The sequence below is a fragment of the Aquila chrysaetos genome, chromosome 15 (assembly GCF_900496995.4).
Source record: "Aquila chrysaetos chrysaetos chromosome 15, bAquChr1.4, whole genome shotgun sequence".
Taxonomy (NCBI): Eukaryota; Metazoa; Chordata; class Aves; order Accipitriformes; family Accipitridae; genus Aquila; species Aquila chrysaetos.
Window position 1 is genome coordinate 29,397,492 of NC_044018.1, and position 26,833 is coordinate 29,424,324.

The window sequence follows — 26,833 nt, forward strand, 5'->3', positions numbered from 1 at the left end:
TGTTTCCTTAATTCCATGTGAACTCTTTCCTGCAAACCCTGATGGATAAACTGCATCCCTTTCTTCTCTGGAGCTTGGAGGCACCCGTCTGTGCTTGTGACCTGGCCTGGGAGCCGCAGTAGAGTGGGGAGATGCAGGGCTACGTATCTTGGGTTGGGAAGAATAACCCAGAGACCCTTTCCACCTTAAATATGTAATTTTGAAGGTCTGCAGGATGCTGAGGTGGTACAGCTGCGCTATGCATGGTGAGCTTGGCTATTATCTGTATCTTCATCTGATGTGGAGGTGGCACATCAAGCTCGGTTATCAGCAGGAGGCTCCTCTTCTGTACTTTGGTTTCCATCACAGGATGCCCGGACCTGAGGACTCGGTAGGAGAGGGGTCTTGAAAGAGGGGTAGGGAGGCAAACCTCGCTATTGCGAACACAAAGACTGGCTCCCGAGACATGGGGAGGTCTTGCTCTGAGCCTGATGAGCTGCAGCACGGAGGAGGAGAGCACAAAGGGGGCACCGAGCACATGGTGCCGGAGAAGGGAAAGCCAGGGCAGGGGGACACGGCAGCGCCGACTCCTCAGCCAACGCAGTTTCTTTTTAAAACTGAATTTTTCAGTCTTTCTGAAAGCTTCCTATGCATTAGGCTGGCTCTGTAACCCGTCTGTCAGGCGCAGGCTGGGGCAGTTTGGGGCCAAACCCATGGATCCATGCACGGAGGGTTTCTGAGGGATGCCCCCAGCTAGCTGCCACGAGCCTGTGTCAATTACTGCTTAACTTCTGGTCTCCCTGCCCGTGTCGGGCAGACTCCGAGTGCCCCAGTGCAGGGGTAAGCAAACAGGGCTTGTACAACCCTCACAAAGCCGGGGCTGGAACCTGCTTTTCTAGTATGACAGACCAGGTCTCAGCCACTCTGCCTCTTTAAAGCAAGTGTACTCAGAGAGGGTTTGGCTTTTCTGCCTATAACTAATTTTTTAGCCATTAGGTAGACGGGGCAAAAGTCCCTGCTGGATTTGTCCAAGCAGCTCACTGCGGAGCTGTTGGAGGTTGTTTGTGTTGCGACGCCTTGTCTTGTGCGGCGAGCCCGTCCCTGGCCGTGTACCACACGTGACGGGTGTGCGCGGATGCTGAATCCCCCTCTTCCTCACCAGCTGGATGCTCTGTAAAGGGAGCAGGAATAATTCACCTGGATTAAACCACAAGTCTTTCTCCCTCCATCTTCAAGGCTCTGCTGTCGTAAACAGCTGCTTACTGGAGTAGGTAAGTGGAGGCAGCGCAGTCCTGCCAAGCCCTCGTGTCCACAAATGACTAAATCCTGCCTGAAAAGTCAAAGTATGAAAACATTATTTTTTGGTTTTGGCTGAGCCTCGTGGATTGCTGGGATCGAGCCATCTTGGCTGCCTGGCAGGATAGCAGAGCCGCCCCTCTGGATGCTGGCTGGGGCTCTGCCCACCTTGCAGCTGGCGGAGGAGGGTGGAGGAAGGCTGGTGCGGACGTGTCGGGGGGCAGGTGGGGGTCTGGGGTGCCGGAGGGGGGTGCCTGGGGGCTGCCGCTGCCCCAGCAGCACTCGGACCAGCCTTACAGCCTGGGATCCGCTAGCAGCACTCTTGCAAAAATTGTTGTGCCCATTGGCAAAGCGTGTTGGCAGGAGGGCTGGAGGGCGGTGCTGCGGCTGCAAGCCCTCGCAGTTCATAAATAACTGTGGGGGCTGGAGAGCCGGGCTGGTGTCTCATAGAGGAGCTGTCATGCCAGCCCCTGTGCAAACGCAGCACCTTGCCTGCGTTTTCTGGCTTTTAAGCTGGCTTTTTTTTTCGTGCGCACTTCCACGGCGGGGGCCTGCATGCAGCTGGGGGTTTCTGTGTGCTGCCCTCATTTGCTTGCTGCTCTGACATCCCGTGTTGAGATGGTGGCCAGTCGTCGCCTGCTTGCAGGCAGCCCTGCCTGCCTGGAGCTGGGTCAGGAGCCTTGCTGAACCGTGCGGTGGGTCTGTCATCCTGTTGCAGCCTGGCCGATCGAGTCTGCTGTTGTTTCGTAGGGAATAGGTGGATACGAGATGGGAGACGCTGATGTTTAATAGGGCACTGGTCTGGGAAAGGAGAGCTCTGAGCAGCTCCGTGCTAGAGACTCTTTGTGCGTTTTGATGTCTCTTTAATATACGCTGGAGCAGGAGCCTAAGAGGGTGGAGAGCAGTCTGGTAGTAGCCCAGTCTAACTAGGTGTCCTGGCGTGCTCCTGGGAGCGCAGATCTTGCTGCCTGAAACATCTGACGTGTCTCACCTCTGTGGTGTAGGCTGCTGTGAGAGCAGGTGCCTACAAACTCGGCGGTGCTGCATGTTGCGTTGCTCAGAGACCTCTGGCTCTGGCCCGTGGCCCAGCAGAGACGACTTACTCCTCCGAAGAGCGCAGCAGCTCCTGGACTGTTTGGTCCGATTGTGTCTCCGCTGTGTTTTGAATGCAAGCAGCGGTGGACCAGGCAATGCATAAGCCACTGTGCATCCCTGCCTGCAACTTGCTTCTGCTTCCTATGCTTGCATCTGCAGCTCGCCAGGCTTTCCCAAGTGTACCCCTCTTCTTCTCCACCTAGAACAGCCCTTGCAAAAGTTGATTTCCCAGCTGGCCAGCAGAGATAACATAAAATGGATATCTGCTCTCCTCCTCCATAAGCTCCAGTACTTAGAGATGGTGCATGGGTTCAGCTGCAAGTGAGACTTGGGACCCACAGGAGCTCAGCACGAGCCTGGAGTCCTGCTGTCTGGCTAGAGCTGTAGGGACAGAGCTGAGGAGCCTATGGTATGTATGGGAGGTGAGAAATCGTGATGTGGAGAGGAGGCAGGGTCCTAGGGACCTCATCTCCCAATGAAGAGGTAGGTGATGTGTTGTTCGCTCCAACACAACTGACTTGCTCGTAGCAGGTTCTGATGTGACGCATAATTGGGGGACACTCGTGCTTTTTCAAACTTCTTTAACTTGGCCAAATTTATAATCAACCTTTGCTTCAGAAGAGGTTGGGAGTCACGCTCTGGGTTGTCCGTTTGCAGCTGCAGAGTACAAGCATGCCCATGCATCAAAAGGGCAAGCTCAAAGCTGGACTCTGTGCCAGCTGGTCAGAGGCAGTGGTGGGAATGGACTGTCCCTTTGCATCTCCTCTTCCTTGCTTGCTCCACAGGCATGGCTTGCAGGGGCTCAGGCAGCAGACTGTGGGCAGTCTGGGATTGCTGCTGGTGGAGACAGAGGTAGAACTTGGCTTCAAAGGCAGTATCTGCTCGGTCTGGGTCAAGCAGAGCAGCAGCAGGCCTGTGATGCTACACTGGATGCTTCTCTGCTCCCAGTGGCTCTTGGTGTCTGTTCCCTGCCTCCGCAAAAGAAGCCCCTCTCCAAAGAGCAACCTCCACCACTGCTTCCAGGACCTGACACTTCTGAAAGACTCTGCAGTGTCTGGATGGGGATAAATGTAGAATTTAAGGCCCAAAATTAGGAGAATTTGCTGCTGATAGAGATGGAGCCTGGATAATGCTGATTTAGGGCTTCGACTCCCATCTACAGCCTCCCCGGGCTCGTGGGGGAAGCTGACCTGATTCCCAGCTTGTCGGGTTTTCCCAGCTCGCACCCACTGGCAGGGTCAGTGCCTCGCTGGATCTATAGGTGGTTTGTGCATATGGATCTCTGGTTCTTGATCTATCTTCTGCATTCATGGCAGCACGATTCCCAGGTACGCGGAGCCGCCGACATGCCGCATCCTCCTGCGGTAGGACAGAGCCTGGCAGCTGAGACACCCCTTCTGCGTGGCCAGGCTCAGTGGTGAGACGCTGGTATGCAAGATGTAAACTTAATACCAAAGTTTAGATTACAGCCCTGTGAAAAACATCAGCTCCCCTAAATGGAGCCCAGATGGTGGCGGAAGCTGTGCAACGCATCGAAGCCGAGGGCCAGGAATTGCAGGAACCGTGTGAGCAAAAGGACCGGGGCTGTGGGGGAGGGAGAGGAAGGGAGGTAAGGTTACAGCCCATGTAGGCTGCGAGGCAGGCAGTTGGCCACTGCCGTCTGCATCGAGGGTCAGTTCCTAAACCAGGCTGGTTAATCCACTTCGCCCCCTTAAAAACAACTTTGGACGATGAATGTCTCCCGAGTTGCATCACTGTAAATGCAGCATTTCCAAAGCTGAGGTTTCCCACAGCCCATGACAGCTGAACTCGCGGGCCGAAGAGGCCAGGGGCTCTCGGGCAAATTAGAGGAGACCGGGTAGATCTGAGGCAATGAATACACAAGCTGTGCTCGCTCGGGAGCTCTGCCAGAAGAGGAGTTTCCCAGCTTCCTCCTTTCGGCAGGTTCAGAGCCGCTGAGCCCGGGAAGAGGGTCGAGTGCGCGCGGGGAGCCTGGAGACGGAGCCCTGTCTTGGGTAAGACGAACGCCGACACACACACCCCAGCAGCTGGGCGATTGCACGGGCGAGCGCAGGCTGTGGGGAGGCTGACCGTGACTCAATATCCTGGTGTTGTGAAAAAAGCAAACGTCCCGGGGCACTGCCGAGAGCGCCGTCTGGGAGGCTCGGAGCCATCCTTCCCCCTGCTGTGCTGCGGGAGCCTCTGCCGCAGCTTGTTCTGGGTGTTTTGGAAAGGCGTGGAGCGATTGAGAAGTGCTGAGGGGACCGCAGAGCCCGTCTGGTAGGGCCGGACCCCGTGAAGCCAAGCAGTGCCGGTGTGCACACGGGAGACGGAGATGGAGGTCTCCAAACGATGCTGCAGTGGTAGTGAGAGCAAGTTATTCCCTTCCCAGGACAGGTGATGGCCTTGGACTGCAGCAGGCAGACCTTCTCTATGGGCTAGGACAGGTCCAGCGGTGAGGATGTGCCGGGAGGTTTCTCTGGAGGGTTTGGCTGCGTTATGTGAACGTTGGGAATGGCTGAGTTAATTGTCCCCTCTGTCAACTGGAGAGCTGGGGTGAGATGGTAAGAGATGAGGTGTTTATGTAGAAATTGGGGCTCTTCCTGAAGTCATTCTGTCAAGAGAAGTTTTGGGGAGACCCCAAACATGTCCAGATGGGATCAGGGCTCCTCCGGTAGGACCCCACCATCCGTCCTTCCTCCCCGCTCTGCCCTTCCCGCGTCTCCCTCTCTTCCCCTCCTTGTAAGAGCTGCTGCATTGTTCAGTGCCACCCGCTTGGGTGGCGAAACAGGGACTGAGGCTGGCGAGGGAGAGGCAGGAGGGATGCAGACGAGCACCGCTGCAGGCAGCCGAGGAGCCAAGACCGGCGTGGGTACCAAGCCGCAGGGCCTGCGGGTACGCTTACCCACACGGCATTCGCCTCAGAGGAAGGCCCACATCCCTTGGAGATAACAGTGTGTGCAAAAGCAGCACACCCCTCCCCTCGGAGATAAGTTTGTGTGCAGACACAACCCGGAGATAAACACCCAGGAAGGCAAACATCCAAGTCGTACACCTGTACGGACACGGAGCACCTGCAAACATCCGCCACGCGGCTGTACCCGTCCTCCCGGGCTGGCACAGCTGAGCCACGCGCGTGTTCGGCACTCACCAGACCAGCACTGGATCTGTTTTTGTGCTAGAAAAATCATGTCTAGGGCCGTGCGGTGCCCCAAAACCTGGGGATGCTCAGGGAGAGAGGACAGGTGGAGTTGGGTGTCATCTGGGGGTTGAGCTGGCTGCAGCTTTCAAAGATGCTCGGAGCAACGTAGACCCCAAAATGCTGTTATATCCCAGGTTTCGTGTGCCTGGAGGGTGGTGTCATCTTTAGGCACTTCAGTTTTCTAGTAGCTCTCAAGTAGCCTCCATGCACAAAGCGGAGCCTTAAAAAGTTCCTTTAAACTGCGGGAAGGGTTTTTGTTAAACTCCTCCTGTCTCAGAGAAGTTGTGAAATTGGCACAAATGAAACGGTTGCTGGCACAGCCTCGCTGCAGCGGGAGTGCTTTGCAGGGGATTTCAACACACGTTTCAGGGACCCTGCTTTCTGACTCCTGTAAAGGGAGCTGAACCAGTTGCCTGGGATCCGCTTCGATTCAGGGGAGAGCAGATCTGTGCAGCCGACAGAGCTGCTGCTTGCTTCGTGGGAGCGGCATGCATCGGGTTTATCTCCCCGAGTTTTAGGTGTCTGCAGCAATGGCACTTACATCTGAGCCTGAACCACATGTTGCCGCACGAGCTGCTGGGGCAGACAAACCACGTCGTTTTAAGATGTCCGTGATGGGATTATTGCTTGTGTCTCTACAGCCAGCTCGGACATCTGCACTGAAATGTCGACACTGGCAGATGAATCACAGCTGTAGCTGGTGGATTTGGATCTTACCCTGGAGTCGAACTCCAGAGTTTTATTTTTCAGGACTGACTGGCAAATAGTTAGGGCACCGTCACGTATATCCCAGGTGAGAGAAGGGGAGCTGGGGAGTTCTGGTGACAGTCAGCCCTGCGTGTGCTGTCTGCAGATACCTCCCAGCATAGCCTGCCGAGGCCGTTTCTGCAATATTTCTGAGTCTCTCAATGGAAGTTTAGTGGCAAAATGACTACTGAGACCATGAAAAAACTATGGTTTGGTGCAAGTTGTGCTGTTTTGGGAGCAGAGGAACCAACAGGCCAACACCAGTTACAGTGTGTGACGTGAAATACAACGGTGCAAGTGTACAACTGCAGTTTACAGGACAAGCTTGCAGGCGTCCCTACCCCTCTGCTCGTCTCCAGTATGGTTAGGAGTACTTCATGAGCAGGCTTAGAGATGCTGAGCAGTTGCAGGTAAAGGCACTGCAGAACGAGACCCCCAGCCTGCCACGCTAATTGTAGGGGGTCTTGAGACATGCTTTGGCACTTAGGTTGCACCACGTGGTTACTCTGATTAAAATACCAATAGTGGGTTGTAACCAAGCAGGGGATGGTGTTTCTATGTCTCATCTGTCACAGAGAGAGTTTGCTGCAACGCACCCCCGATTCTGGGGCATGCAGCAACCTGAGGAACCCTGTACTGACAGGTAGGAGCCTTGCAGAGAGTCGGGGAGCTAGACATCAGCTCTGTGCTTCTTGTTATCTTTGTTTGTAAGTACTGCAGGTAAATATTAACCTTCTTCCTTGGGAGGATAAGCTAGTCTCTAGACTTTGAAGACTAGGAGCACTGTATTGGTGGTCTGGAGCTGCAAAGTGCTCCTGATGTGGATGCAACTGAGTGGTAAAGATGTGTCTGCAGCTTGTCTCTACTGGGCATCCTTTGCTCTCTGTCTCCTTATGTGTGCGGGACTGTGTGTACTTCTCACTGGTTTTGCTAGTAGAGGTTTATTTGTCGTGGATCAACAGCATCCATATCCGTGAGGAGGAACTGAGCTCTTGGGAGAGAGATGATGCTGGTCCTGGTCAGGCAATGCCATCCATGGTGGCTGTGCTTGAGTCCTTGAAAATAACTGAACAGGGTTGAAGGCTCCACTGAGTCTGTGCTTCTTGAGTGATGTCAAAAAGCATCGAGTAGGAGTAAGGAGATGTCGTTGCCTCTGTAGCTCGTGCCTTTTTAAGTGGTCTTAATGCTGGGGCCAGCACTGTACTATCTACTGCAGAAAGGGCAGTGACTCAAAACTACAAAAATGTAGGATCTGTCTTGCAGGGAGAGATGATGGTGAAGCTCAGGCTGGTTATCTCGGCAAAAGAGATTCAAGGCATCGGCTCCTCTGGCTGATGGACCAAACCAGTGATGTGTTGGAGGCAGAGGTTAGCTTGTAGTTTCTGTGTTAGCCCTGTCCGTCTTAAGTGAACAATCATAGCAATGCCACGTCTGATCTCTTCTTGTGTCAAATCACAGTAGAAGGGAGTCCGTGGAGAAAGGCCTGGAGTCTGCTCCTTCCCTGGCCAGAGATCTACAAGTCTCGTTTGTGGTTCCTGTCAGTTTTATTGGCTGCCTTTTCTGTTTGTGTTTTGAGGTGTGGATTTGTAACGGTGATGATGAGGAACACTTGAAAGATCTGTCAAGATCAAGGAACTGGGAGGATTTTTATTTATTTTTTCCTTGGTGGGACCTTGCTGTCAGGGTTGGATGTCTTGTTGGGTCTAGCTTACTCATGAGTAACTGTGCTGGTTGGGTGGAGGTTCGCTGTCTCTTCTGCAGGAGCCCAGACTGGATGATAGCCTGTGACAGCGATGAGAACAAGTGATAGCGCTTGGCTGCTTCCCCGCTGGAGAGGTTGGGATGCTGGCATGGAGAGGCTGTTTCACACCACGCGGACGTGTCTGGGACAATGTGCCAAGCGAGCGAAGAAGGTGGAGGGTGTGTCTGAGGAGAAGCCTGGGAGGGGTGCAGGGTGTAGGATGGGGTGCTGGCACATCTGGAGGTGGGACGGAGAAACTTGCAGAAGGATTTGTGGGCTAGGCCTGGTTTGAGCTTGGGTGTGTGCTGTATCTGCACAAATCTGCATGTCCTCCCTTCTGCCATCTTGTCTTCTGGCTCGGTGGGGGACGCCTCCCAACAGCGCTGCCTGCCAGAGAAGATGCTTGCAAAACCCCATGGCTTTCCCCTCTGTCCGTGGGGCTTCCATGTTCATCTCCTCGCGGCAGCTCTTGCGCATTCCTGACCCTGGGAATGGGAGATGAGACTTTGCCAAAGCTCGCCCACCTGCCAAGCAGCCTGATACCGACAGCCCAGTTCAGAAGAGGGGTTACCGATTAGATGCTGCTGGTTGCTTTTCTGATGTACTTAGCATTAGCATACAGATCTCCCAGTCAGAGAGATAAGGGTACCCCAAATGAAGATCTCGCAGTAGGCTCTGGGATGAGCAAAGCTCCCTAAGTGGCATCTCATTACAAAATCTGGTGGTTTTATTTTGTCAGAATATCTAAATTAATGGCAGAAAGGCTATGACTTACGTGACTCTGAGGCCAGGGTTTGGTCACAGGTGGATAGCTGCCAGCAGACTTATGTTTTAGGAAGCCATTTGACACGCTGTCTTCAAGAGTCTCAATTGAAGAGTCTGCTGAAATTGCCGCGGCTGGAAGGTGGCTGATGTGGGAAGCGGGAGATTTGGGTGAGAGCAGCGAGCAGCACCCCACGGTGTGTACAGTCACGAGCAGGGGACGGTGGTGTCTTAGTGAGATGTAGTGTTTGCAGCTCCTCCATGTCTAGAAATTCTTATTTCACTGGGTAAGAAAGGGGCTAGGAACTTTATGGCAGGGAATAGAAATCACAACGCAAAGGTCCGGCTAGGAGTTGTGGCTTTCAGGCAGAACAAAAGAGCTCTATGAGGCAAAGACTAAGAAGGGAATTGGATTTGGGGCTGGGGTCGGTGGATTTCAGCCTGGAGCAGGGCAGGGGGGTTGCGGGAAGGGTTTGTGCAGCTCAGGGCTGACTGTGCTGCGGGATGCACCCGCTCCTGGGTCAGGCTTCAGCTCTGGCAGGGCTTTGCTGAAGGGGGAGGCCAAACAGCTGGGAGAGGAGGTGAAGCTGGCAGAAATCAGGCCCGCAGGAGCTGATTTATCTTCGAAGATTAAAAATACTTTTTATCTAGCTGAAATCACGGCCTCCATCTAGGCTGTGCAAGGCAGGGGCTGTGCTTGCTCGCTGTTAGCTCCAGATCCCTGCCGCTCGCTGGAGGGGAGTCTCCTGCTGCGCCTCTGCCAAATCAGGAATTTACCCAGGCATTGCTCCATGTCCGTCTGCAGAAGAAACGGGGATCGGTAAAAGCAGCTGCAGCACCTCCAGAGCCAGTCCCTCCTTCCCTTTTGGGTGCTCGCTGACCCACATGTGCAGGCTCGCCAGAGCCGAGCGAGCTGGCTGCTCCCTCAGCCTGTCCCTGGGTTCCCAGCTTGCCGTTTTTTTTTTCCTCCAGCAGCAGCCACATGGCCTTTCACAGCCCACACAGTTTTTCTTGGGTTGCAGGAGCCCTGGCAGCAGGATATCAGAGCAGGCTTCCCTGCCAGGGCTCAGAGGGTGGATAGACCAGCTTTTCTCCTTCCCTTATCACCTTAAGATTTGGGAGCGGGGAAGCCGCTGCACAGCTGCTGAGCCGTTGAAGAGCTTTTTGGTTTTGGCAGCAAAGGGAGAACATCAAGAGTTGCGATGGCTGCAGAGGGACCACCTAAGAGAGCATGGGAGGTTGGCAGCAAACGCGGCTGAGCAAAGAAATGGCAAACTGATGTTGAAACTCCTGGAAAGGGGAGCGTTGTCGCTGTAGAGTGTGGGGGGAAATGGAAGCACGGGAATGGCCTGCCACTAGATGGAGTGAATGGTCTTATGGGGATTTATCTTCAGCCTCTGGCAAGTTCAGTCTAGGACCTTCGCTGTGGGAATCGGTCCTTTCTCCTGGGCTTGACTTTGGGGAGCTGAGTTGAGCTGGCCGTCAGCGTCTTCTCCAGTGCTGCTGAGGTGTGTGCGGTGTGGTGATCCAGGCTGTTGGACGTAGAGCAGAAGAGTCACCTCCAGTGATTGCGGGCACAGAAATCGAATCCTTGAGCTCTCAAAACCCACGTCCTTCAGCAGAAGCGAAGCTTGGAACTCTTCGGGGTGAGAGTTTCCGTGTGTGAGTATGGAAGATGCAGGAGCCACGCAGTAAAAGGACATCTTTTCCAGCCTTGGTGGAGGGAGTAGCAGAGATGCTTTGGGATTTGGGTAGGGGCAGTGGCCTTTTGGGAAGCCATCTGTGCAAGGGCTGGAAACATGGCCCTCATGATGTGTGTGGAGTTGCAGCGGGACCTTACGGAAGAGCTAGCCGCTGATCTCTAGAGCCGCGGTGCTGGCTCCGCTGGCCCCGTGGCCATCCCTGGGGAGCTGACGACTTGCAGCAGGGGACCCTCACATCCCCTCCTGTTCTCCCACCTCTTGCTGTTGGCAGAGAAGGCTGCAGACCCCGACAGGAATGATGCAATGCTGCAAAAGGAGATCGACATAGGAAAACCTTGGGCTGTCCCTCTCCGGTGCCGGCTGGGAGCGTAAGGAATCCCTGCAGCAGCAGCAGCTCCCCGGTGACGCAAGCGCCGGCGCAGCGGCCCCGTCGGGGTGAGATGCAGCGCTCTTCCCACCGCCCGCGCACCAGGGGAGGGGTGAGCTACAGCAACAAAAATGCGCCCTTCCACTTGGGTGACTGCTCCCAGTTAGAGATGAAAACATTTGTTCCTGAAATTGGAGTCATTCCTGGGATTGCAACACCCAGGCTGTGTTTCCAATTAATCTGCTGAAGTCGTCATGCATTTCCAAGTGCATTGGCTCAGCAGAGAGAAATCTGGCATTGCCTTCGCGCTGAAATGCCAGCTGAGATGCACACAGTATTAAATGAAGAGAGAACGGCCCCGGCAGGCTGGCCCACCAGCACCTGGCACAGGATCTCGAAGGGGCACCAGGCAGCTCCGGTATGGCGGGGGGGATGTGGCAGAGGGCAGAGCAGCCTCCTCCTGGGAATGAAAACGCTTGAAATAGTTGTTGAATTACTGTCGGGTTTTTCCTGACTGGTTTCCTTCTGTTTCTGGGTGTGTGTTTTGTTTTGGGGAGAAGGGGAGGGGGGTGAAGTGAGTTATGCTTGGTCTATTCGCTGTGTCTGCAGGAGTGTATTTACATCCTCGCCGCCTTAGTGGTGATGAGTGGGAGATGTTTGCCGTGCACTGGGGATGATGGCGTGACCTCTCAACCCCAGCCTCCTCCCAAGCCCTCCCGTGGGGTGCTTCTGCCCCCGGTGAGGCAGGCGAAGGCTGGAAGCCGGAGGCTATTTTGTTTGGGAATTGGGCGATCCCTTAAGCAATGCCTGCGGTGCTGCGTGTGGGTCAGTGTCTGGGCGCCTGCGGGGCGAGGGGCGAGCGCTGCCGGCTGCGGATCCTGCCTGCCGAGTCCGGAGCGCGGTGGCCTGCAGAGCCGACTTGGTGTTGGATGGTGGGTCCTGGTGGTGAGTCTCCATGTTAGGCACCTCTCCAGGGAGCTGCTGGAAGGACAGACATCCCCTTGCTGATGGTTTTTTCTCTCCTAGGGCTGCTTTTGCAGAAGCCAGGGTTCCTGCCTGGAGTTGGAAGTGACCCGACGCATTCCTCTCTCATCTCCCGTGTGATTTTCTGAGAAATGAAATTGGATCTAGAGCCCGGTCCCAGCTGGGTGGGAGCGGTCCAGTGTGTTAGCACAAACACTCATGGAAAGGCCGAGCTTGCGTAGAAATCTTCCCTTTCCAAGAATGAGGTTCAGGCTGAGGCCCCCCTCCCTCTGGAGTCAGCAGGGATGACGGATGGGAGCAGGGAAGGAGGGGACAGGAAAGCTCAGCAGGTCTCCTGCCACCGCGGTCACCGGTGGCTTTTCCCTTTAGGGGGAAGGATGCAAACTGCTTTTGCAAAAGGAGCGTGCAAACTGCTTTTACCTGTTGGGAACTGGCGCTGGGATGGAGAGTCCGGCTGCCTCCGGCTCCCTGCTCTGCGGAATCCCTCTCCCTGTGCTGTAGGGATGGCGTTACCTGCTTTGCTGCAGCGACGCTTCGTTTAGAGCTGGAAAGTGTTAAGCGAGGACGGTGACAAGACCACTCCCAAATTGGATCACTCTTGCTTTCCCATCTGCGAGGGCAGCACCGGGGCAGTGCGTTCTTCTTCGGTGGGAGTGTCGTGCAAGCCTGCGCACCCTTCTCGGAGGCCAGCGCAGGCAGGCGGCCTGCGGCAGATGCGTAAAAGCCTGAAAAAAAGCCCAGGGAAGCGAGGAGAGGAGGGGGAAGGCAAGTTTACCACTGGTGTTTAATGGCGCAGTGCGTCAATTTAACAAATACTCTTAAGGATGTTGTGCTAACTTCCCAAGTTGACTTGCTCCAGAAATAGAGCTTTCCTACGTGTCTCTATTAGAACAAGTCTCTGTTGCATAGATTTTTAGCAGTGAGGATGTGATTTTTCTATATTTGCTTGCAGGACAATAATACTGATGCTTTCTATTTTTAACACATCAGCGGGGCAAAAATGCACTTGGGAATCTTCCGGGAGCAGAGTAGCTCTGCTCGTAGTGCTGCCTGCACGGCTAGGCTTCGGGAGCGACGCCAGCGGCTCAGCGATTCGCCTGGGCTTTGAGAGTGCCTGGCCCCGCTTTTCGGCAGGTAAATAGAGACCAGACTGCACGGGGCTCGTTTCCCTGCTCTGGTGGGCACAGCGGAGCCCGGGCTCTGGTGGGCACAGCGGAGCCCGGGCTCTGGTGGGCACAGCGGAGCCCGGGCTCTGGGGTCACAGGGCTGGCCGGTGGTGGGGAGGAGCAGGGACACGCGGCATCGTCCATCCTTCTCTTCCTCCCGTTTCTCTCCCTGCTGTGGCCCTTCGAGGCTGCGGAGGTGGTGGGAAGTGCTGAAGGGTTTGTGGGTCCGGCTGTGTTGCTGACTCTGTGATGCTTGTTTGGGTGGTGCCAGTCTTGAACTCCCAGCTCAGGTCCTAAGAGCATCTCAAGCCTTTTTTATTTATTTATATATATATATGGGGGTTTTTGTTTGTGTGGTTTTTTTGTTGTGTTTTTTTGGTTTTTTTTTTTTTTTTAAGAAAAACAGTTTCTGTCACCACCTTGATGAAAAAGTTCTGCAAGCGATAACGTGCAAAACCCTCCAAAATGGGAGGTGAATAACAAAACTGGCACTGACTTGAGTCGCAATCCCAAGTTTGGGGACTGATTCATAACTTTGAGCGGTTCTGCCCCAGCCAGGTCGTTCTGCCACCCTCATCTGCTCAAGCCACCGTCAGCAGCCGTCCTACGGCAGGACGGGCTTGCGTTGGTCCTTACAGGGTTTTCTGGCTGCTGACGTGCGTGCTGGAGGAGCCTGAACATGTGCACCTCCCATTTGGAGGAGAAAATAGGAATTTAGGGTGGAACTTGCTCCCTGGGGGCTTTGTTTTGCCCTCCGGGCTGGGTCCAGAGAAAGTGTCTTCTGCTGTCTTGGTTTTTTTTATTTTTTTTCCCTGAAGTGGAAAATCCCACCAGTCTCAGGAGTGGATTTTATCGCGGTGTTTGTGCCTGTTGCAAAGACTCTGGTTTCCAGCCCCTCCACGGGACCGCGCACAGCAATCACCGTTTTTCCACGGCAGCTGGTGGCTGCCGGTGGATTTCGGATTAAATCCAAGACCCGGCCGTTCTGCCTGGGGGTCCCAGGGAAGGTCGAATCTCTGCCTGCGGCCGCCCCTCCTGGACGGGGCGGCAGGTTTGCGTTTCGGGGCCGGTCCTTTGGGAGCAAAGAGGCAATTTTGGTTTTGCCGTCCCGGGCGTGCAGCTGCGTGGGGCTCGGCCCCTGGCTGGGACAATGGCAGGAAGCCGGGAGCCGCGCGCAGCTCCTTGCTGCTGGCCAGGCACCGCATCCTCGCGGAGCCGAGGCTGCCTCCGCTCCCGCTCCTCCCTTGCTATTTCCATCGCATTGTCCAGAGGAGAGGAAGGATGTTACCAGCCTTCTTCCTTTTTGCCTCAAAGGGATGTGGGGTGGGCGGGGAGGGGAGGGGAGAAGATTTTTCTCGCTGGCAGTTGTGCAATAGGCACAATTTCTGCTATTCGAAGCACCGTCCCCGCTCCGCCCAGGTCAAGGGGGTGATGCGTCTTGGCCGGAGATGTCCCCGAGGTCTCCCCTCCTCTTCGTGGTCTTGGCAGTGGAGATGCATCGGGTCCCGTGTCCCCGCTGGCAGCCGGTGGGCTCGGGCGCATCCTCCTGTGCAAGGCAGGGGCTCGGAGATCCATCGGAGGAGATGCTTCTGCAACGTGGCTTTTAGTGGACACACAGACGTGGCCAGACTCATGGTGCTCAGCAATGCCAGGGGAGATGCTGCTGCCTCCACGTCCCTTATTCCCAGTGGTGGGGTGAGGCTGTCATGAGGTTGCTGGCGCTCAACGCAAGGTATTTTGGGAAGGTAAAGTGGGATCCTAATGTTATAAACACCCTGAGCACCATGTTGGGGGTGGGATGTATATGTGGAGATGTCATGGTGGGGCTGCAGGGAACGGAAGGATAATCCCTGGCCCCTCGGCAGAGATGGTTTCAGTTGCGTCTGAAAGCATTGGAAGAAGTGTGCGGTGGGGAAAGGGAATGGAGAAGGTCACCTCTTGCTTTGTGACAGAGAAATATGGCAATGAGAGGGGGTTCCGGCTTTTCTGGGGATGTTTTTAGTTCTTCATCTTGTGGACGGGGCTCTGATGATTACAAAGAAACGTTGCGAAGTCCTTCCTGTGTTTTTGCACGGCTCTGACTGCTGTGGCCGTACAAAGTCGAGGCTCCCTGCTGCGCTGGAGAAGGCCGGGCTCCCACGTGCCAGGAAGTGAAAGCAGAATTAATTAAGATGGGAAATGATCTTAATTTGCTCTGGCTAAATCCCTTTAGCACCAGTAAACCCCAAACATTTGAAGCAAAGATCTTGGTCAGAGTGCAAGCCACACCTCTCCCGTCATTTAGAGGTGGAGAAATTGCCTGTGACACATCTGTGAGGGTTTGACTGTATGGGAGAGTTTTACCAGTTTTACTGGGGTGATTGTCGCTTGCTTGTAGCAGCCAAACTGGGAAAAGCCCATCTCTTGCTGAACTGGATCGCAGCTCAGCTGGGATCACCCTGGGACAGCCAGAAGAGTCCAAATTCAGATCTCACGTGTGCTGGCGTTGAGTCTGTCCTGGGACAGCCCCAGGACTTAGCAACACTGCTGATTTTTCCATAGGGGAGCAGAAAGCTTTAAGGATCCCTTTTGGCTTGCTTTCTTTGCTTGTCCCAAAGCGGATTGGGATGCAGCGCGGCTGTTTTGTCCTCCTCGAACAGCATCTGCTGTGCGTGGTACCCGTCACATGCCGTTCTCAGGGACACCCTCCATACCCTGCTTTGGAGCTGCCGAACATTTCTGACAAACCCCAGGGTTGGGGCCAGCCCGCATAACCTGCCAGGAATATCGGGAGCTCCCGGATTTCGCTGCTGACAGGAGGTGTCCAGCAGTGCCAGGGCGATGGAGCAATTACTTGGCAGCCACCGGAGCCAGCTCTTTGCGTTAGCGAAAAATGCGAATGATCTGCAGGCTTGTGAAAGTACCATTCGTCCCCAGGGGGTCGGGGTAATGACCTCGCCTGCGTGTCCTTGGCGGTTTAAGCCTTCCTGATACTTTGGCCACGCGTGTCCCGTTGCGTGTGTTGGCACTGGCCGCCCTGCGGTGGGGTACGCGAGGGAGGAGAGGTTGCGTGGAAGGAGGAGGGGGATGCGCAGTTCAGCTGTCTCCTTCCTCCTCCGTGGTTTTGTGGTTGTAGGGAGGCTGTAAGCATGGAGAACGCAGCAGAATAGCAATTCTTTTCTAAACCAGCTTAGAAATGATGTCAGAGGAGCTGATGCAACAAAATACCGCTTTAGGTTGGGGCAGAAGTTTTTTCCCCATTTTTTTTTAAATATGAGCAAGCTGGGATCTAAGCTTCGTTATGGTCTATCTTATTGCGTGTTCCCGTTTGCAAAGCAGAGAGGGTCTCGTGTTCGTCTCCGGCAGCTGCCACGGCGAAGGGAGTTGGGAGTGGGCACGCATGGGAGCGGGAGGAGGGTTGGCATCGTGGACCAACCTCCCTGCTCTGCCGTGGCTTTTGCATCCCTGACAAAGACCTCGGCATTTCCACCTGCTGCTGCATGGAGCCTGGGTGCCAGCCACCTGCCCGAGCCCACGCAAAGCCTCCCTGTTTATTTTGTCTAAAAGCAATATCCCCCAAAGCCGGGGCGGGGGGGGGAAGAATACCCACTCTGGCTTAATTGCATTTAATAAGTCTGATGGGGCTGGCTGCCAGCAAGCCGAGGGCTTTGCCAAGGTTCCTGCTTGCCCGTGAGAACTGCAAGGGTGTGGTGTGCGGCCGCGCCTGGCTTTGCAACCGCTGGGAGAAGAGATCTGAGAGCTCCCGCCGCCCTTCGCTGCGGTCGCTGTGCCGCTCGCCTGATGCCATCGGCCCAGCCCGCGTTGCAGGGCTGAGCTTTACGGGCGCGTTGACCCCCAAGGACGCAGAGGGACGTGATGACGTCTATAGGTGAGTGTGCCGAACGGGTGGGAGCATCCCTTGCAGATGTTACAGAGGGCCTTATACAGGTGGGTTTGTATTAGATGCGCCGTGAGCATCCTTTCGGCTGGAGCCAGCCCCAGTTCAGCTCTGCAGCGTGCACCCAGCCAGGAGCTGTTGTTTGTTTGATTGTCGAGTGAGTTTTAGGGTCCTGGATGGGTGTGTGATTTTGCCGAGTTGACACAGGGTCTGATCTTGAGAGGTGCCGAGGGTTCAAATCCCAACACGTGCACCGATTCCTCAGTGTCTGAGGTTAACGCTGCCGCTCTGGGCTCACCGGGGGTTGGTTTGTTTATTTATTTTCCTTTTTTCCCCTGCGCTTGAGCAGCTCAGCTGCAGGATTAACCCTGCTTTCTGGGTTAAACACCCTGGGCAGTGTTGCTACATGAGTGCGGAGCGCACACACCCCACCGCACCCTCCGTCCCCGCTTTGGCTGCCTCGGGGCACCCGCGTTCTGCAGCCGTCAGCTGGGAGCTGGCCCGCGTCCTCCTCCGAGGTTTCTCCCTGCCGACTGCTGTTTGCTCCTGGCTTTCCCCGGGCAGGCTCCAGTTGTGTGTAGGACACCGGCTCCTCCTTGCATTTCTTCACCCCCAGATCTCGCGGAGACCCAGAAATCCTGCCTGATGACTTGGCGTGCCGTTTCTTGTAGCTTTTCCAGCCCGGGTGGCATTACCCACCTTCAGCAATCGTGGATCTCTTCCCATCATCTCCCCCAGCTGCTTGCACGCACCAGCGCTAACCCAGATTTACCCCCCAGGGCCGCTGTCACTGGTGTCCCCATGGTGTGGCAGAAGGCCTTGTTGGATCCAGGCATGTTTCAGCCTCCTCTGCATTAAGGATTTGATGCCTGCACCTCGCCCCGCTGCACAGATGCCAATTTTGAGCCAAAGGCTGTGCTTTCCTGCTTCTTTGTGAGCACCCAGGTATGGGAGGCAGCGCCAGACAGCCCCACAGTGAAGGATACCAGAAGCGTATTTGTGCAGGAAACTGAAAATGTTGTGGCTTCCTTCCTCTGACATAAATAGCTCTCACCCTAAAACCCGACTCTCCGCTCTGCGTGCTGGTGATCTCCAGCGCTGGCTGGAGGGGACGCTGAGATGGGGTGGGCAGTGGTTGGGGTCCACCATGTGCTGTCCCCTGGCCTCACGGTGCAAAGCTGGGTCTGCCCAGCTTTGGAAGTTTCCTTGCTCGAACACCTGATGGTCAGCGCTGGAGCAAGGTTTGGGGTCAACGCCAGTCGTGCCCTTGCTGATGGCTGTTGAGCATTCCGTAGATCCGCATGGGGGATTTCATTCGTGCCTCTTTCCGTGGGATGCATCTTATTCCCATAGAGCTGGGGCTGCCGGTGTTTCTCCCGGCTCCTTGTTCTCCTGCTCTCTGAGTTGTATTGGGCCTGAGTGTTTTGTTTGTTGTTTTTTTTTTTTTTTTTTTTTAATTTTCTTTTCATGACCGAATCTGCCTTCCAGCCCGGCCTTGGACCTTGGCCAGCGTTTGCCAAAGGGATTTCCTTCTCTGCAGCATGCAGAGAGGCTCCAATTAATGGGCAGGTCCCCTTGAGTAGTCATTCGCTGAGAGTGGGTATTGTGGCAGTCCGGGCTTTTTGTCTCAGCACTTCCAGATCAAGCAAGGCACCGCTTTGGAGCCCTGAGCTCTTCCCCAGGGGCTTATGAGTCAAGCTGGGCTCTTGCTATGTTGCATGCAGCAATTAAAAAAAATAAATACGTAGGCTGAGCTGTAGCGCTGGTGACAGCAGCCCCCGTGCAGCGGTGACCCTTCGCGGGCGGTGCGAGGCGAAGCACGTTGTAGGTTTGAGCCAAGTGGGTGAAGGCATTGTGCCGTGCCCGTGAGGCGCTCCGTGCCGCGGTGGGATGCTCGAAACAGCGGCTTCGTGCGTGCAAGGGGTGACAGCAGCGAGGACCCCTCTGCAACGGCCCCTGGACGGGCTGCGGGCAGCAGCGTGGTGCGGGGCAGAGGTGCTGACAAGCCCATCGGTGTGCTGTCCAAACCGGTTGGGAACGCTCTCCTCTACTTATGCAAACGGCTGGTAATTGAGGAGAGGTTCGTGTAATCGTTTGATCTCTCCTCTGCTTCCCTTGGCACGGAGGCTGCATCCTCTCATGCTGATGTAATCAAACCCGGTGCGGGAAGACGAGGCGTCCTGCGCCGAGAAGGTGCTCACTCGCTTCCCGGGGGCGCTTGGCTGCGGCTGTGGGGCTGCCACACGGCTCTGCCTCTGTTGGTATCTACCTGCTCGGAGAACAGAGACCTGGAGGAGCTTACCTGGCCAGGACCGGTGCCAAAGCCTCTCTCCAAAGAAGATCTGTGTTGGCTGTAGGCAGGGTGATGATGCTGAGGCTCTAGACCGGACTGGTGCCTCTTGCCAGAAGCCTGGTTGAGGGAGAAGATGGGGCTGTTAGAAGACACTGGGCTGTTCCAGTTCAGGCGGAGCGGGGATACTTGCTTGCCTGGAGATGCCGCCTATCATCCGCATTCGTCTCTGCCAGCGGGCCTTGGCAGTATTTAAGGTTTCAGGAGCGCACCGCAAACCCTCGCCCCTTCTCCGGCTGCTCCTGTGGCCGTGTCCACCAGGAGAGGACATGGGTGGTGAAGATCCGTAGCAGCCCTCCGCGGGGTTCGTTTGCAGGGCTGGCGGGGCAGGAGGAGCGGTGGAGCTCAGCGCCAGCCCGCTGCGGAGAAAGGCTTTGAGGGAGGACCAGGAGGAACGGCACTGCCTCTCCGTCGCGTGACTCAGGATAGCGTGACATGTGGGGCTATGCCGACCTGCCGCTGGTGGCTCTTGAGCAGGGAGTAGCTGGCGGACCCTGTCTGGGCTGTGCGACCAGGTGAGGGTGGTCGGAGGGGAAGGAATCCCAACTGGGTGGGCTGTGCTATGTGGGAACGTTTCCCTTCTGGGAGGGGAGGACTTTTCCTGAATCTCGGCAGTTTCCACGAGCGGTAGCTGCCTACGCTGTTCTGGGGAGTGTGAGGCACCGCCAGGCAACCTTGGCTTTCCTTCAAGAGAGCCCTTTGGTCATGAATTTACCTCTGTTTCGGAGGAAATGGCGGTTGTTGCGAGGTTTCCTGGGGATACCTTGCACTCCTCCGCGCAGCATCCTCCCCCACGGGCCTTGTGCTGCTGTTTGGGATGGGGTTTATGACCGGTGGGGGTGGGAGGATGCAACTGCTGGCAGGAAATGATTGCCAGAGGTTTCCAGCTGTGCCAGAGCCGTGGTGGGGATGGAGCCCACTTGCTGTCCCTCCGGTCCCAAGTCCCGGCTGCGGTTGCAGGAGATGAGCTCTTCAGTCCCACCTGGCACCTCATGCTGCCCACGCTCAAACCATTGTGGCGCAGGGACCTGATCCTTCTGCAAAGAAACTGGTAAAACCGCTATTTATTTACTTACTTGCTTTAGACGCACACAAGCACACATATACCTGCCCGTGTAGGCATGGCTGATGGTGCCATATATCAGGGCACGACCGAGGAACAGCCGGCAGGGACGGGGTTGCCTTACACTGGGATCGTAAGCAGCTATTTGTGAAACTGCAGTCACTGTGTTCCCTGCTTGTGGCGTGATTCAATCCTGCCTGTGCCCAGCTCTTTCTGTGGCTTCCTTGGTGTGTGTCCCTGTGACCGAATGATCTCAAATTGAGACTTGAAACCTATTGCCAGGTTTTGCTGTGCAGGTTTTGCCTCTGCACGTTCATGGGTGGGTGCTTTGAAGGCTTTAAAAACTCATCCCTGGGAGATGGGCAGCATCCAGGGAGCTCAGCCCCTGGGACATTTGCAAGTTGCTCCAGCTCCTCTAAGAGCTGCATGTGAGCATGAAGGAAGTTGTTTGGTGGTTTAAGTACCGCCTGCGGTGAAGTTCGGGTCTGGTATTAAGGTTCTGGGCTTTGGCGTAAGTTAGCGTGATGCAGCGTTACCTTGGGATCCTCTTGACCAGCTTCGCCCTGCAGCCAAAATGCTTTCAAGGCCAATCTGAACATGCAGATTTGAGAGCATGCTAAAAACCTGCCTTGAAACAGGCACCTAAACACACCTGTGTGGATCGGCTCGCCCCACTGACCGCATCTGTGGGGCAGCCCTGGGCCAGCGAGGAGGGGGCTCGCTGTTCAGGGAGAGCACGGGCATCCGTATTTCCACTGCAAATGCAGCCGGACCGCTTCCATGAATGTTTTGTTTAGCCCTGAAGGGTTCACCAGACCTCTTCCTTTGGCGGTGGAGTCCTGCCTTCTGCTCCGTATGGATGTTGTGGGAACGTATAGCGTGGTCCCGTGTCTCTGATGAGCCTGGATGGGAACACCGATATTGGGGTGTGGGTTGAAACACAGAGAGCATTAATAGCAGCAGATCCAGGTACAAAGCTTTTCGCTCCGTGTCCCTGTAGCGCAGGCTGGCCTCAATGCACCGTGAGATTTTTGGGTCCTGGAGTCATGAGTTTCAAAATGTAACTACGCACATTTGCGGGGAGAAAATTCCAGGGAGGGCTATTAAATGTCTGACTCAAAGGTCACGAGCCGCAAATAACCAGCGAGAGTAATCAGGGGAAGTATCTCGCCCTGATCCGCTTCCCGAGGCCTGATGTGGATCTCATTTACAGGCTCAAACAGAGTATTTTCTGATTTATGTGCTTGACATACCTAAATAATGTGCTTCACTCACAGGTGTATGTGCATAGTCTGGGTGGTTTCAGGTGCGTTGCTTTTAATCCTGGTTCATGACTTCGGTTGCGGAAAGGGTTTTGTGAATGCAGGTGTGACTTTGCCAAACTTTGATCGTTGTCTGTCTCAATTTTTTTTTCTGGAAACTTTCTGCAGCAGAAAGTTTGCAAGAATCGGCATAGAAAAATAGGGTTTTACCCTTGTGGAAAAGCTCTTGGGGGCTTTTCATAGAGAAACATCAGCCTCCTCTTGTTTTGGAGCAGGAATTTGATGTCTGGTAGGGAGGAGAGGGATCCACCCACATCTGGCCAATTCATAAAGCCCTTGAAACTCCCAGTTAACATGCTCCATAAAGAGTTATCAGAATTTGGCAACCGACCGCTCCAAACATTACATCTACCCTGAGCATCATCTGTTCTCTTATGGCTCATGCGGGACGTTGCGTACGGCCTCTCCGCTCAGGGACAGCTGCGGCGGCGCAGGGCTTTCCCCGGAGCTGCTTTCCCCGGAGCTGTGCGGCAGCTCCCCGGCACTCCCCCGGCAGCCGCCCAGCAAGTCGAGGAAGGAGGAAAATGCCCCAAACGCTCGGATTTCGCGGGGTCCTGCGAGGAAACCCCCTGGAGACGCACGAGCAGATGGAGGTAGGGGGAGCAGAGGGGTGCGTGGAGCACTGGCTTGGGGTTCCCGCTATTCCCCCCACCGAGAGCTGCGAGACCCGATGGCAGTGCCTGTGTGCCCGCTTCTGGTGTAGCTGGGCAGAGATGCCGGGGTGATGCTGGTTTTGTCATTTTTTGCTTGTCTTTGAGGGGAGCATAGGGTTTGGTCCCGTAATTAAAACCAGCATCTTGGTGCGTACACCCCAGGGGCTAGGGCGAGGTTATGCGAGGTACCCCGACTCTGGGATTTCCTATTTCTCGAGTTCTGGCTTTGTGATCTTAATGTTATTTCAACATAGTCCTTTTCGTGTGGTTTCTTATTTAAGTGTTTTTAATTTGAACAAATTCCCTCCAGCTAATTTTTGTTACTTGTGCGTGGCTCTGGAGAAGACCTTTTCCTTTTATTAAAGTGGAATGTTTTTAATCACACGCATTCTTCAACCCGGCTGAACTCTGAACCTTTCACAGCTAATCAACATAAGATGGGAAACGGTTTTTTAAAAAACCTGCCTTTAACTGCTGCTCAGCCTCAGACAAAGCTCTTCGCCGTGTGCGATCGCCTCGCGGGCAGCGCTGGCACACGGCACGACTGCACCGCGCTGCAAAACCCGGCAGCCCGCCTTCATGGCAGGCAGGGCTGAAGGCAGGGATTCACGGCAAGGCGTAGCTCAGATGCGACTGGTTTGCTCCTTAATAATCTCCCTGCCCTGGTTTGTTTGCTTCTTGCTTTATTTCCCTCTTATATAAGCGCAGCTCTTTGCTGACGGCTGATCTTGCCTCTTTAAAAAAAATCAGGAAATGCCAAAGCAAAGATTTCTGTGCTGCTTTTTTTTTTTTGGGGGGGGGGGTGGCTGTCTGTCTGAGAGCAGCAGCATGACCGGTGATTTCCCCTTCGGGGAGCGAGCGACACAAGCTCTGGATTACCACCGCCAGCCTGGGAAACTCGCTGCCACCAGATCTCACCCTGGCCAAAAGCTTAGCAGGAGTCCGAGAGGCTCTCGACTGTTTGCAAAGCGGAGAGCCGGTCGCTGTCTGCATGCTTGCTCCGTGTCTCTCCCCACCTCGCCGGCAAGCGCACGGGCTCTTGGAGCGCTTCGGTTGTTTTCCCTGTGCTGTGCCATGCCGGCAGCCTGGAAAATGCTGGTAACCCGTGCCGGGTTGCTGAGCACAGAGCTTGCATTCATGCTCGTACCGCCGAAGGCTTTCCCAGGACGCGCCGGGGAGAGACTCCGCGCCGAAGCTCTTCTTGCCGTGTTGCAATCTCCCCTTTCCGTGGAGGAAGGGTGGAGCTGCCGCGGCTGCTACCTGCCCAGGTGCGGAGCGGTTCGTGCAATGGGCTCGGCAGCCCTGGGCAGTCGCCTCCGCGTGCCGGCACCGCGGCGCGGTTTGCCTCGGCTTCCTCCCGGCGCGCCGGCGTAGCGGCACGTTTTCCTCCCGGTGACCTGGCTGCGCGAGGTGACCCAGAAAAACAACCGCGTGGTGCCGCGGTGACGGGACGTCCGCGGTGCTTGTGTTTTACTGCCGGGCTACGTGGTGCAAGCGGGGACAAGGCAGCAAGTCATCCCCGCGGCCGCCTTCATCTCCCGCCCAGGAGAGAGGCTGACGCTGCCTTGCTTTGCACCCCAAATACCCGCTGTGTTGTCCGAGCTGAGCAGATAGTCTTTGCGATTAATGATTATTCAGCAGAAGCAGGGAGAAGAGGGAGAAGGCATCCCATCTTTGCAAAAAGGCTGAGTTTTGCTGCGTTTTAATGGCAGGGCCATTTGCAAAGCCGTTGGCCCTGCAAGTGCTGCCCCGGTCCCGCTGCGCTGCTGCTGGTGACATGGTGGCTGCTGAGCCCCTGCCAGCCCCCAGCACTTGTGTGAAGACGAGCTTGCCACCAGCGCCGGCCTTCCCATGCGAATGTTCTTGTGAACTAAAAATAATTCGCAAAAATGTTGGCAGCCGGACACGCAGCCGGAGAGGAGCCTGTCCCAGAAACCTTCTGCCTCTTCCCTGGGTGGGTGCTCCCAGCTCGCTTCTCCCTGCCCCGGCATTCTGCCCTGCTCCTGGCCATGCGGGTGAGGAAGATGATGGATTCGGCCCCCTGAGGCCGCACAGGGCCAGCGGAGCATCCCGGTCTCAGCCCGTGCATCCCAGTCTCAGCCCGTGCATCCCAGTCCCAGCCCCTCCGTGGGCACGCGTCGTGGTGCTGGTGGCTTGTGAAGGGTCTGCTGGGAACCAGCAGGACCCAGGCTGCGTTGGGGAAAGGGGCAGACCCCCCAGGAGCCATCGCGGGGCTGTGCTTTTGGCCTTCTTTGGGTCAGGGGAAGAGGAGGAGCTGCTCGCCTGGCTGCCTGCCCCCTGAATCATGTGTGAGCATCGGAGGCTGCCGAGGAGGGGAGTTGTTTACTGTAACTCTTGGCGGAGGTCCCGGCATGAAACCCCAAATGAATTCAAGCTGCAGCGGGAGGTCATGGCTGAAACAAACAGCTCCCAGGGCAGGAAGGGCTTTGCAAAGGGGTCCGGAGCTGCTGGAGCCTGGGCTGGAGCAGGAGGGATGCGGGACATCCCCAGGGAGCTGCCGCATGCAGGTGCCACGCACCGGAGGGGTCCCAGCATGGGGACAACGGCCGAGGCTCCTGCCCAGTGCTCCCAGTGCTGCCGGTCCTCGTCCTTCGCCACCCTGGCACCGGGCACGTAAAGCGTTCGTGTTTCTAAGCTCTGGAAAACCTCCCTGAGTTTTGTGGCTTTAGCCCGCGCTGGCCGGGTGCGAAGCTGTAACGTCGGGGGCTTTGCACGGGCTGGGACGCCCGTGTCACCCTGGGGCACTTCAGGCCAGTCCGTGCGCCCGTGGTGCCTTGTTTTGGTCCCATCTTCCCCCTCTCCCTCCTCCTGTAGATTTTGCTAAAATGTCCCCAGCTGAGCGGGGCCTGGTGTAGCGGGGTGCTGCCTGCGCCATCGATGTGCAGAGCTGGGGGGCCGTGGCAGGAGGAGGGTCTGCGCAGCCTCTGCCGGCGGCTCTTCCCTGGCTCCGGTGCCTCTTGGCCGTGGGGATGCTCGACAGCCTTTTTCCTGGCTCTGGGCGAGTGGTGAGAAGTTGTTTTTCTGGCTGCTGGCCGCTGGCCTGCCCGTCCTCCCTCTCCCCCAGCACATGCGTTCCCTCCCACTTCTCCTCTTCCGCTGCTTTGGAGTTTGTTTTTAAAAAGGCTAAACCAAATGAGGTAGAGAGATTCCCAGAGACCCCGCCAGTGCCTTCCCCCTCTGCTCTGTGCCACTGTCTGCATCTCCCTCTCTGTCCCTGGAGGTGCATGTAATAGCCCCTGCTTTGCCCCCAAGACCTTCTTTGCCCCTTTTTGCCCCAGGGAGGTGCTGTCAGGGCAGCATCAGGCCCTGCCGAGCCTGAGGATGCTGATGGGGAGGTGAGATCAAGACCGCTGCTGCTGAGCTTTGCCCGGTGGGAGCTGCCCGTGGGCATTTTTAGCATCACAAGCGGAGAAAGGCTGTGACAACTCTTCTCCGGATGCCATCAGCTCCAAGGACAGGGGCTGTGGCTTGGTGGGCTGGTCCCTTCCTCCTCATACCCCCGCTTTCCCCTCTGAATGATGATTTTTCACGTAAGCAGCTCTTTTCAGGGTCTCAAAGCTGAGCCCGACGGCTGCGGTCCCCCGGTAGCCCTGCCGCGTTTCCCAGCTCCTGCCCCTTCGTGGTATACAGCAGGACACTGACGTTTGGCTGGAGGGGACCGAGGGATGGCCGAGCTTCAGCAGGTTCCTGCAGATAGACAGCGTCACGTGGCGGGGATTTGGCTTGGCTGGGAGCTGTCAGAAGTCCCTGTTTCCCATCCTGAGATTTGCTCGTTACAATCTGTCCTTGTCTGGCTGCCAGCAGCCCGACACGTTGGGTAGTACTACGCATGCCGTGCCGCTGCCTCCCTCCAGCCTTCCTCCCGCCGAGCATCCCCGAGGGGCTCGGCCAGCGCCCGTCCCTCCGTCATCCTCCTCCTCCTCACTGGGAGATGGGAACACATGCGAGCTGAGAAGCAGGAGGTGAGAGCCCGGCTTATCGCTTGCATCCTTCAAAATCGCTGATGTTTAGCAAGATCCAAGGCCCTTTGGGGATTGCTGAAGCTGGGAGGTTTCTGGAGCAGCAGGCAGGTATGGCCTCCCAGGGTGCTGGTGCTGGCACCGTGCTGCAAGGAGGTGGGACTGAGCGCTGCAGCCTCTCGGGTAGCGCTGGGATGAATTGTCAGCCCTGTGGACGATGTCATCCTTTTTGGGACCACTGGGTTCTTGCAGGTGTTGAAAGGCACGTAGAGAGAAAACTTGGGGTCTTCTTGTTTAGCGTAACTTCACTTGGGCTCTTATTTGCTCGTAAAAATGCAGCTGAAACGTGCTCATCTGCTTTTGCCATGCCTGACCCTCAAAGGGGGCTGTGGGGCTCATTCTGCCCATCTCCTGGCATAGTGCCTTGTCCAGCCCCAAGGTCTTGGTGATAACAGGGCAGAGAAGCTCAGCGGCTTTCAGGCTGCGGCTGTTAATACTCCTCAACCTCCATATTGTGCTGGTTACGGTGGGGTAGGCGGGGTGTAG

General features: G+C 55.9%; 1 protein-coding gene across 10 annotated transcripts in view; it reads left to right on the forward strand.

Moving 5' to 3' along the window:
* The window catches only part of HDAC7 (histone deacetylase 7), a 93,289-nt gene that overhangs the window by 45,814 nt on the left and 20,642 nt on the right, over positions 1-26,833 (forward strand). The window contains exon 1 of one of the 10 annotated variants that reach the window (XM_030037199.2): positions 4,332-4,385. The exons of 5 other annotated variants lie outside the window; for them this stretch is intronic. Coding sequence is in view for 2 of the 5 variants with exons in the window: in XM_030037191.2 (XP_029893051.1) it covers positions 10,498-10,573 (76 nt within the window). In the remaining 3 variants the exon portion in view is untranslated. Of the gene's footprint in view, positions 1-4,331; positions 4,386-10,482; positions 10,574-11,291; positions 11,311-19,589; positions 19,785-26,302; positions 26,399-26,833 lie in introns of those variants that run through there. 4 more of the 10 variants (XM_030037191.2, XM_030037198.2, XM_030037197.2 and 1 more) reach the window with 4 other exon arrangements.